The sequence below is a fragment of the Garra rufa genome, chromosome 2, assembly GCF_049309525.1.
Source record: "Garra rufa chromosome 2, GarRuf1.0, whole genome shotgun sequence".
NCBI classification, from domain to species: domain Eukaryota; kingdom Metazoa; phylum Chordata; class Actinopteri; order Cypriniformes; family Cyprinidae; genus Garra; species Garra rufa.
The window spans coordinates 12,574,990-12,587,184 of record NC_133362.1 but is presented as its reverse complement, the minus strand read 5'-3'; the positions used below and the strand labels follow the sequence as shown (position 1 = coordinate 12,587,184).

The window sequence follows — 12,195 nt, the reverse complement described above, 5'->3', positions numbered from 1 at the left end:
AGTTCAAATTTGAATTTTGACATTTGGAGTTTGAAAAGTCATGGCTCATCTGAACATTCCATTAATATAAATCTGTGGGACTTTATGATTTTTAATCTTCTTTTGGGAGTTAAAATTTGAATTTTGACAGTTGGAGTTTGAAAAGTCTTGGCTCTTCTTAACATTCCATTGATGTAAGTCTATGGGATTTTTATGATTTTTAATCTTCTTCTGGAAGTTTAAATGTGAATTTTGGCACTTGGAGTTTGAGAAGTCCCGGCTCATCTAAACACTTAATTAATATAAATCTGTGGGCTTTTATGATTTTTAATCTTCTTCTGGGAGTTTAAATTTGAATTTTGAAACTTGGAGTTTGAATAGTCTCGGTTCGTCTGAACATTCCATTAATGTAAATCTGTGGGATTTTTATGATTTTTAATCTTTTTATGGGAGTTTGAATTTGAATTTTGACAGTTGAAGTCGGAAAAGGCTTGGCTGATCTGAACATTTCATTAATGTGAGTCTATGAGATTTTATGATTTTTAATCTTCTAGGAGTTTAAATTTGAATTTTGACACTTGGAGTTTGAAAAGTCTTGGCTGATCTGAACATTCCATTATTGTAAGTCTGTGGGATTTTATGATTTTTTTTTTTTTTTTATCTTCCTCTGTGAGTTTAAATTTGAATTTTTGACAGTTGGAGTTTGAAATGTCTTGGCTCATCTGAACATTTCGTCAATGTAAGTCTATGGGTTTTTATGATTTTTAATCTTCTTCTGGGATTTAAAATTTGAATTTTGACAGTTGGAGTTTGAAAAGTCCTGGCTCATCTGGACATTCTGTTAATGCAAGTCTGTGGGATTTTTATGATTTTTATCTTCTTTTGGGAGTTTTAAGTTTGAATTTTGACAGTCAGAGTTTGTATAGTTTTATAGCACACTAAGTCAGAACAGTCTGAAGATTTGGTTTGGTGGTTGTAGAGTCAGAAACTTTAGTCTCAGAAGACGAATAGTAAGAAGTTTAAATAGCATTTTCTCAAGTCAACTTGATAACAGGGGCAATTTTAACATTAAAAACTGTATTGTATTCAATTTTTTTTAATTCAAAAAGTTTTGTAAAGAAAATTACATAGGTAAATAAAAATATATATTTTAATTAAACTTTTATGTGTATATATATATATATATATATATATTTTTTTTTTTTTTTTTTTTATGTTTTGTGCAGGGACCCAAATCAGAAAAAAAAACATTGTTCAGCCCTGAAAAAGTTTGTCTGGACATGAGACTGTTTTGTGTTTTATAACCACAGCGCCAGGCTCATGTCTGACCCGAGCACTCATTGCCGACTGCTGCAGACAGACAGGGCGAGTTCCAGGTCAACTAGAGTTTTTCCTGTGTGATATCATGAGAAATCACAGATGCTATGTTCAGAGAGCTTCAGCGAAATGCACCAGGCTATTTTTTAAACATCTCGTTCTTGTTGAGTTTTCCTTCAGATGGGCTGTCGCTTTTATAACCTCTCACTCAGAAAGCGCTGGAGTCAACACTGCGTTGCAATATGGTGAACCTTGATAATCAGAAACAAGCTCATTAGCGGCTTTCTTTTATCTCCCAGCACAATGGCGGCTGGATGTGCTTTCAATGACTTTAATTAGTTCCATGCTGAGTGGCTTTGAATTATTCAGTAATGAGAAGTGTTTTATCAAGTACATGCAATAGCTGCGGTCATTAAAAGTTATAAGGACATAAACAAGTTTGCATTTCTCCCTCAATTAGACTGCCCCCCTGCGTAGGGAGAGAGAGGGTGGCCTAAACAGACTCATTAATCTAGAGGTCAACCCTGATTAAAGGAAACGGCAGTAGGAAAGGGTGTCAGAGAGGAAGATTTCATAAAAACACCACTTACTTAGTCAAACTCAAGCCATATGCGCTCACACATTCTGATGCGCAATTATCATGTTACTGTAAAGGAGGATTCCCGGAATAAGAGCCCTTACAAGTTATTTAAACAGCTTGTGTGGCTCTTGTGCACTGTAAAAGTGATTTTTCAAAGGTTATTGAAATGCATTTTACAAAGAAAACACAATTTTAGCCTTTCTACGTTCAATTCACTTCTAAAATAGTGTTTAGTTTTATGTTACCTGCCTTTTCTTTGTACTTAAATTTTGAAATTTACTTCATTTCTACACCAATTTGTTTTAGTGTAGATGTGAAATTATTCATTTTAATGGTTTGCTCTATATTTACACTGTATACTACAATTTTTCCTGCTTTATGTGACATTAAAAACACACTAAATGGGGAATGGTATCACAGCATCATGCCATTTCATACATTTTTCTTTATTATCTAAATTGTTTTTACAAATTGAAGCATATGCAGTTTCCTGCTTCTACTGTATACTTTATATTTTATAAAGTATTTTTACATTTCTGTTGGCAATGCTGAATTTCCAGCATCATTACTCCAGTCTTCAGAAATCATTCTAATATGCTGATTTGATTGGCATTTCTTCTTATTATCAACGTTGAAAACTTTTTAGAAAAATTTTAGAGGAGACATCTGAAACAAAGTTAATATGAAAATAAAACATTAGAATTCAATTAAGGCTGCTGTGCTATAAAAGAAAACCCTTGGAGCAATAAAACCTTTATCTAATATATTCTTTATCTCTTATATCTTATATGATACTCTGTCTTCCGTAAAACAGATGCGCTTTTCTTCCACTTGTATTTCAGACTACTCCCTTTTGAATGCTAAATTCAGAAGTCAGTTGTTTAGAATGTACCTTAAAAGCAGAATCTAAAACACCACAAATGGAGACACATTAGCTAAATATAATACTAGGGAGGTTGAGCGTTGTTCATTGCTGTTTGGGGTCTAGAGATAATGAAGATTTGTTGCCTCTAGAGTTGTACAGCTTTAATCCCTTAGAGCTTATAAATTTCGAGGGTCAGTGTCCGCAGAGAACCACTTTTCCTTCAGATATGTCAAGATCTTCAGACATATTGCTTGAAAACAGTGCAGTTCATTGAGGCCCTCTTTTCACACCCTTATCCAGATGGCTGGCCCACAGCTACTTCATCCCGAACTCCTCTCTTTCTCTCTCTCTCTCTTACTTACTTACTCGCTCACTGCAGTGGCTCTTTGACCTGTAAGAGCTCTGTCTCCTGTCACCGCTGTCTGCTTTTACATCTTAATATAATTCATGGGCTCAATCTGTTAGTTATTTTGTCTTTAAACCTACAGACTGGCCTTAATGCCTTTAATTCATATTTTGAACTTTGTTCACTGAACTGGGAAAATGTGGACTGTGTTATTCCATATTGTACTGGTAACATTATGATTAATAACATTGCCATTTGTTTTATTTGATGTTTTTCCAGTAACAGGATTTTTTCTGAGAGAAAATATTTTGATATTCTAATCATTTTTAGGTGGAAATGTAGAAATCAGTTGTTGAATCACAGTATAGTCTGTGTAGCTTGAGAAACACACACACACACACACACACACACACACACACACACACACACACACTGGTTTACATGTTTTATGGGGACATTCCATAGGCGTAATGGTTTTTATACTGTACAAACCGTACTTTCTATCACCCTACACCTACCCTACACCTAAACCTAGCCCTCACAGGAGATTGTGCACACTTTTACTTCCTCAAAAAAACTCATTGTGCATGATTTATAAGCCTGTTTCCTCATGGGGACCTCAGAAATGTCCCCACAAGGTCAAAATTTACTGGTATTCCTATCCTTGTGGGGACATTTGGTCCCCACAACGTGATGAATACCAGTACACACACACACACACACACACACACACACACACACACACACACACACACACAATTTTACTTAGCTATCTAAATGAGGACATTACGTAGACTTCTGTTGTTTTACAGATAGTTATACATTATCTAACCTAAACCTACCCCTAACAGAAACTCTGTATTTTTAGAATTAAATTTTTTTTTTTTGGGGCGATTTTGCTTATATTTAGGTACAAATTTGTCCCCAAAATATGGTTTAGTGGGCACACGCACACACACAAGTAATCTAATTATGTAACTTGCATTACTTGTCTGTGCGTGTATACAGTGCTTAGCGAAAGTATTCATACCTCTTCATTTTTTGCCTGCCTTATGTTAAACTGCTTTAAATTACTTTTATCAACCTACACTCCATATGCCCTAATGGCAAAGCATCTTAAAAATCTTTGCAAATGTATTAAAAATAAAAAACTTTAATGATTTAATTGCATAAGTATTCATACCCTGATCTAGGACAGTTGAAATTTAGCTCAGGAGCATTCATATTGCTTGTAGATGTTACTACACTTCGTGTGTAGTTAACCTGTGGCAAATTCAATTGAATGGGTATGATTTGGAAAGGCACACACATCTTAATAAAAGGTCTAAAAGCTAAAAAAAAATGCATATTAGAGCAAAAACCAAGCCCAGTGGTCAAATAACTGCCTGTAGAGCTCAGAAACAGGACTGCATTAAGCTACACACTTCCGGGGAAGAGTTCAGAAGAAAAAATGCTGCATTTTTTTTTTTTTTTTTTTTACAGAAGCATATAGTCTCCGTTACCCTTAATGGAAGAAGTTTGAAACAACCAGGGCTCTTCCTAGAGTTGCCCTCTTGGCCAAACTAAGCAATTGATGGAGCAGGGTCTTGGTTGGAAAGGTGAACAAGAACCTGATAGTCACTCTAGTTTAGTTCCATGATCATATGTGGAGATAGGAGAGACCTACAGAAAAACAAATATCACTGCAACACTCCACCAATCTGGGCTTTATGGTGGTGTGGCAAGACTCAATCCTCTCCTCAGTGAAGACACATGAAAACACACTTGGAATTGGCAAAAAAGCACCTAAAGGACCTTTAGACTGTGAGAAACAAGATTCTTTGGTCTGATGTACCTCAATCCCAAGCATCATGTTTAAAGGAAACCAGCCAACCTTCATCACCTGCAAAATACCATTGCAAAAGTAAAGTGTGCTGGTAGCGTTTTTTTAGTGGCAGGAACTAAGGGACTCGTCAGAGTAGAAGAAAAGCTCAATGCACCAAGATATTGAGATGGCCTTAATGAAAACCCAGTCCAGAGCATTCAGAACCTCAGACTGGGCAAGAAGGTTCACCTTCCAACAGGACAATGACCCTAAGCACATAGCAAGAGTGCCTTATAGACAACTCTGTGAACGTCCTTGAGTGGCCCAGCCCATTCACACATTTCTGGAGAAACCTGAAAATGTCTGCCAGCCCCCATCCGAGCTGACAGAGCTTGAGAGGTGAAGAAGTGAGGAGAAAAATGGCAGATAAATACCAAATTCTGATGAGCAAAGCTTGTTGCATCATAGCCAAAAAGACTTGAGGCTGTAAAGGTGCTTCAGCAAAATACTGAGTTACTTATGCAATGTACTTATTTTAGTTACAATACATTTTTGTTTGTTATTTTGAATAGTTGTGACGGTTGTTTTTGCTTTGTCATTATGTTGTATAGAGTCTAGATTGATGTGTAAGAGAAGTAATTTAAAGCAGTTTAACATAAGGCAGCAACATAAACATGAAAGAAATGAAGGGGTATGAATACTTTTGCAGGGCACTGAATATACAATAAAAAGTTTTCAATTGTTGTAGTATTTAACAATTACAGTTTTACTGCATTTTTGATCAAATAAAGATTTTTTCAAAAACATTAATTCATCTTACTCTCTACTAATTTTTTGAACAGTAGTGTATATTATATTAATATATAAATACATATTTATATATAAATATATATTAATATACATACTTTTTTATTGAATTACATACAACATATAATATTTCATAGCTCTTACGAAGATGTTCTCTTATATGTGCAGTTACTACATTGACAGGCGGGTGACCAAAGTGGAAGACTTCTTGAAGACGAGACTCCTGGACACCCTGTCTGAGCAGATTACTAAAGTGTTAAAGGTAAGGGTTTTTTAAAGACAATCAGCCTAGAGATTTTTGTTGGTCTGCGATGTGCTAATATGCGTTAAGGTTGTTGTTGTGAGAGTGTGTAAGTCCCTCCAGTGCTCATTAACTGTGTTTATCTTGAGGGCCCCAGGTTTGTCCTCAGCTGCACCATCCAAACAAGCTGTCGCCGATCTGATAGGTGGCCTACCGTTAAGGGAGCATGGGTCAGGGCGCAGTAAAGGAGGAAAGCGTTTGATTGGGTTTACAATTTACAAGTTCCCCCCTCAGCCTTGTGATGTCTCAGCTGCTCTGGGAACAGTCCCCTTTTGGTCTAATAAGCAGTACCAGGTTTCACAACATTTAAGACTTCCCTCAGGAGGCCCAATCTATAAATACACAGCTCTCCTGTTTTATGTATCTCGAACTCACACATCTGGTCCAGTGTTCCCCGAAAAGTGAAAGAGAGGGAAAACTGGCCTTCCTCACAAATATCAAACAAAAGACGCCAAAGTTTTGATCACTCCCATACCCGGTGGGACGGTGATTAGAGCCTAATACATGCGTAATGTCAGACGAACAAGTGCTTACTCCACTTCTGAACTTCAAATCCAAAGGTCATTTAACATAAAATCAGTATTGAAAGATGGAATTCACATCTTTTTTTTATGGAGTGGATCTGCAGGTGTTTTTTGATGGTTTGGTGACACATCTTGCTGTCTGTGACAATTTATAGATTTATTATAAGAGGCGATTTATGCTTTAGCGTTGATTCTACAGCTGTCACTCACTACAGCAAGTCCTGAGGTTCACAGTGTGTCTGAATCAGTATGAGAGGCTTTCTTTGGCTTATTATGGAATATGCTTAATACCCAACATATGCTCTATTATAACCAGACTCTGGACGGCAAGCTGCTGTGTGTTGTGTTGAAGTTGGAGAGTTGGGATCTCATCTCAAATCATGCCCACGGACTGTTCGTGGACAGTCTGATTTATATTGAGCGCAAAAACAGGAGTCAGGATGCAGATTTTTATCGGTCGGCTGCATGGGCAAAATGTTGTGTTTGTGTACCTGGCTTTTAAAAGATAACCAACATTTGTTATTAATTTTGGATAGCACATCAATTTTATTATTAAATGTATTCATTTGTTCATTATTTTTAGCTACAATAACATTCAAAACATTTCTAAAAGAAGTCCTCTGTTCTGACCAAGGTTGCATTTGGTAACACGTTACAATAAGGTGTCATTTGTGACCCTGGACCACAAAACCAGTCTGAAGTAGCACAGGTATATTTGTAGCAATAGCCAAAATACACTAAATTGGTCAAAATGATCAATTTTCTTTTATGCCAAAAATTATTAGGATATTAACCCCTTAACTGCCACTCCCGTTTTTCAACATAGATGTAAAAATGCAATATTCAAACTTTTTTTTTTGTATAATTCATGAACGAAAACATTTTGTAATATGATTTTGATGTACATTTTCCATTTTAATGCAGTGTCTGATTTTAAGATGGTTTTCAAAGGGTGAATTTTGAGATTTTAAGTTTTCAACTGATATATCATTTCTTATGATTTCTAAAGCGTGATAGGGAAAAAGGCAACAAGGAAATGTTTGTGACAAAGGTCCAAACTCTTTTCCTAAATAATTTGTAACATAAAAAATGGTAAAATATCTATTCTTTAGATATTACTCTAAATATCTATTATTTAGAGTCTTTCCAATGATATATAGTTTGTCATGATTAGATTAGGATTTATTTGTAAAAGGACAGGTGACAGTTAAGGGGTTAAGTGAAGATTATGGTCAATGAAGACATTTAGTAAATTTCCTACTGTGAATATATCAGAACTTCATATGGACTAATTTAAAGGTGATTTTCTTTTCAGTATTCCAGATTTTATTAAATAGTTGTATCTCGGCCAAATATTGTCTTATCCTAACAAAGCATACACCAATGGAAATTCAGCTTTTAGTATAAATGATGAATTAAATAAATTGACCCTTATGACTGGTTTTGTGGTCCAGGGTCACATTTGTTAACATATTAACTAACATAAACCGAACAATGAACAATACATTTATTGCACTATTTTTTAATATTTGGCTATTAGTTAATTAAAATAGTCATTCGTTGTTAGTTTATCTTAGTTCACAGTGCATTAACTAATGTTAACAAACTCAACTTGTGATTTTAGTAATGCGTTAGTAAATGCTGAAATATCGTTCATTCTTAGTTCATGTTAATTAATGTAGTTAACTAATGTTAAATATTTAACCTTGTTGTAAAATGTTACCATTTGATCAGAAATGCAATAAAAACAGTCATAATGTGAAATGTTTCTTATTTCTTATTGTTAACAATGTCGAAAGCAATTAAGCTGCTTAATATTTTAGTTTTTTCCATTTTTTCAAGATTCTTTGATTACTTGAAACTTTGAAAAAGTTTGAAAAGAACAGCATTTCTTTTAAATAGAAATCTTTTGTTGCATAATAATGTCTTTGCTGTCATTTTTTTTTTTTATGATCAACATTTTTATTCAGATTTTTAGTTTCAATTCAGAAACACAATTCACGGTTCATAGAAAGAAAAAAAAAACTATGTACAAACAGATGCCATGAAGCTGTCCACTTGTACAATAAAAGAGGAAAAGGAATATGAGAAATAAAGGTCAGATAAGCATAAGGATGTCAACTTTTTAACCTATCTAGCAACATCACAGCAATATTTGTCCAACTCCGAATAGTGTTGTCTTTGGCGCCATTGAGCCTGGCAGTGGTACCTTCCAGCATGGCAATGTCTCTGAAATATGATAGCCAGACAGAAATTGTGGGAGTGAAAGGTTCGATCCATAGTTTCAAAATAGTCTTTTTGGCGGCAGTACTTGCAGCTGATAAAGTCCGTTTATGATGAGCATTCAGCTGGAGAGTGGAATCGTCTAACAACAGAAAAAGTAGGGGATCTCGAGGTATATTTAAATGCAGAAAATCCGAAAGAACAGAACATACAAATTTCCAAAGATGGACCACCACTGGGCATTCCCAGAACATGTGCAAGTAAGAACCTATTGAAGTTCTATTACATAAATGACAGTATGGATCAGATCTAACTTTCATCTTATATAATACACTGGGAGTGATATAGGCCCTATTGATGCATTTATAATGTATCATCTGATGTGCAAGATTCTTAGAAACGGAAAAACATCTGGCCCATACCACGTCCCAATCAGGTTGAGCAAAACCATCCCTTTCCCAAGAGTGAATTGCTGGAATATAAGTATACTGCAGTAAAAGAATTGTATTATAAATCTTGGAAACTAAGCCACTAGCGGGAGTATTAATATCCAACCACTCCCACAGAGGATGCGGTAGCACATTGGTAGCCCAGAGAACACCGTATGCCTTTAAAGCTGACCTTAGTCTCAAATATAGAAAGAAAGAAGATCCAGGTAAAGAGAAATCTGCACTTAATTCCTGAAATGATTTGAGACCATTATCACAATAGATGTCATTCAATGTATGAACTCCAGCATCAGACCAAGCTTTAAAAACAAAAGGTTTGTTACCCGTGCATAAACGATTATTATGCCATATTGGAGTTGACTTAGTATACAAAAATGGGCCACCTGTAATTTTCTCCACCTTTTTCCATGCATCTAGTGAATGTTCAATAATTGGTCCATAAGTTTTCTTTAGAGATTTTGAAATACCTGAAAAAAGGATATCCTGTAAGCGGACAGGATGGATAATATTCGCCTCCAGAACTCGCCATGGAACTAAAGAATCTGAGTTAGCCCAGGATTTGATTCCCCTTATCGGAAAAGCTAGATTGTATACTTCAAAATCAGGAAATGACAGACCTCCATCTAATTTCTTACGCTGCATCGTCTTAAATCGAATTCTAGGTTTTTTCTTCCTCCATATAAATCTAGAAGTGGCCGTATTCAGCTCCTTGAAAAAACCTTCAGGCGGTGGAAGAGGCAACATCGAGAATAAAAAATTAACCCTGGGAAGCACATTCATTTTGATTGTGGATATTCTTCCGTGAAGAGCTAGACATAAGGGGGACCACCTGTCTAAGTCCTCCTTAATCCTATTCAGGAGAGTTTTATAATTACAATTAGAAATGAGATGTATTGAAGGAAATATAGTAATACCCAAATATGTGAACTGTTTAACTATAGGAATCAAGGGAGGTAAACTACTAGATTCTTGTCTAGCTGCCTCATTCAGAGGCATAAAGGCATACTCCAATTTATTTTGTAACCTGAGAGTTTGCCAAATATGTCAAAGAGCTTTATGCACTCAGGAACAGACACAGAAATATTAGAAACATAGAGCAAAATATCGTCAGCATGAAGAGAAATTTTATGTAAGGTATTTACGCAGGTAATGGGTTGTATAGTTAAAGTTTGATGTACTGCTTGTGCCAGTGGTTCCACTGATAAAGTAAAAAGCAAGGGCGATAATGGGCATCCTTGGCGGGTGCCCCGGCCAAGGGCAAAAGAGGAAGATGCTAAAGAGCCTGCAAGAGCCTGTGCTGAACAGCAATTGTAAAGCGTTTTGACCATTTTGATAAATCCCTGTCCAGTCCCTACATGATCAAGAACCGCCCAAAGAAAAGTCCATTCGATCCTATCAAAGGCCTTCTCCGCGTCCAATGAAATGACCGCGGATGAGGTCTGATAGGAACTGGACTTATGTATAATGTGTAGGAGTCGCCTAATGTTATCGGAGGCGAAGCGATCTTTAAGAAAACCAGACTGATCGTAGTTTATGATTTTACCTATACAATTACTTAGTCTGTGGGCTAAAGTTTTAGCAAAGAGTTTTACATCTGTGTTGATTAAACTAATGGGCCGATAACTGGCGCATTCTAAAGGATCTTTGCCCTTCTTAAGTAAAAGGGTTATGAGAGCTGTGTTTTGGTCCTTATGAAAGGTTCCATTTTCAATTGCAAAGATAAAAGAATCAGTGATGATACTATATCCCAGATGGCAGAAATTAATTCAGGAGGAATTCCATCACAACCTGGAGCTTTATTTTTTGGCATGGAGTCTAGCGCCAATTTCAGTTCCTCTAATGACAGTGGGCCATTTAGCATCTCTAAGTGATGTTCATCAAATTTGGGGAGGGGAAACTGCTGAAGAAAAGATATATTTTGTTGATAACTAGAGGAAGAATTAGAAGTATATAGTTGTTCATAGTAAGATTTAAAGATCTGATTTATATCTTTGGATTGATTATGTACGATGCCATCCTTCTTTATAGCATATATATTTGCTCTAAATTCCATCTGTTTAATCCGTAGCGCTAATAATTTACTTGGCCTTTCCCCATTAAAGTAGTAAGACTGTTTTGTACGGTGCATAATAAATTGGGCTCTATATAAGAGCAGCTCTTTTAACTCTGATTTGAGTGCATTTAATTCTTTTTCTTTTCGTTGACAATATGTATTTTTGAGATCCTGTTCCACCGCCTGAACTTGTCTCTCTAGCTCAATCCTACGGCCATTCCTAGACTTCTGACGAAAAGAGGAGAAAGCAATACATTTTCCTCGAATAAAACATTTTGTTACCTCCCATAACACTTGAGGATTATTTGTTGAGCTGCTGTTCAGTTCAATAAACTCTACTAGGGAGGTGCGCAGTCGTGATATAAATTCTTGTTCATGAAGTAGAGATGTGTTAAACCTCCAACGTTTACTTCCAGAGGGAACAGGAAATGGGAAAAGACATAGTGTAACTGGGGAGGTAAAATATCAGCGTTTTCAATAAATGGGATGAAGGTCGGCGATATGAGCAGATAGTCGATACGAGAGTAGGACTTATGGCGAGCTGAGAAGAAGGTGTAGTCTTTAATAGCCTCATTCCTCAATCGCCATATGTCACACACATTGACTTGTTTTATAAAGTCATTAAATAATTTTGAAGAGGTCTGATCGGAATGCGATATCTGAGATCTATCCAGTATGGGATTATGCACAGCATTGAAGTCACCTCCTATGACAAGATAATAGTCATTCAAACTTAGTAACATGCCGACAAGCTGTTGATAAAACACAGTATCACATTCATTGGGAGCGTAAACTGAAACAAAAGCGCATTTAATATTAGACCATGTACCAAGTACACAGGTAATTCGACCATCTGCATCACTTCTAGAGCAGTGCATGGAAAAAGGAAGACGCCGGGCCATCAATATCTCGATTGATCGGTTTTTAAGTGACGGGATCCACAGGGG

General features: G+C 36.1%; 1 protein-coding gene across 1 annotated transcript in view; it reads left to right on the top strand.

The window, feature by feature from the left end:
• The window catches only part of hpse2 (heparanase 2), a 106,793-nt gene that overhangs the window by 63,848 nt on the left and 30,750 nt on the right, over positions 1 to 12,195 (top strand). The window contains exons 7-8 of the mRNA XM_073834584.1: positions 5,867 to 5,960; positions 6,840 to 6,992. Of these exons, the coding sequence (XP_073690685.1) occupies positions 5,867 to 5,960; positions 6,840 to 6,992 (247 nt within the window). The remainder of the gene's footprint in view (positions 1 to 5,866; positions 5,961 to 6,839; positions 6,993 to 12,195) is intronic.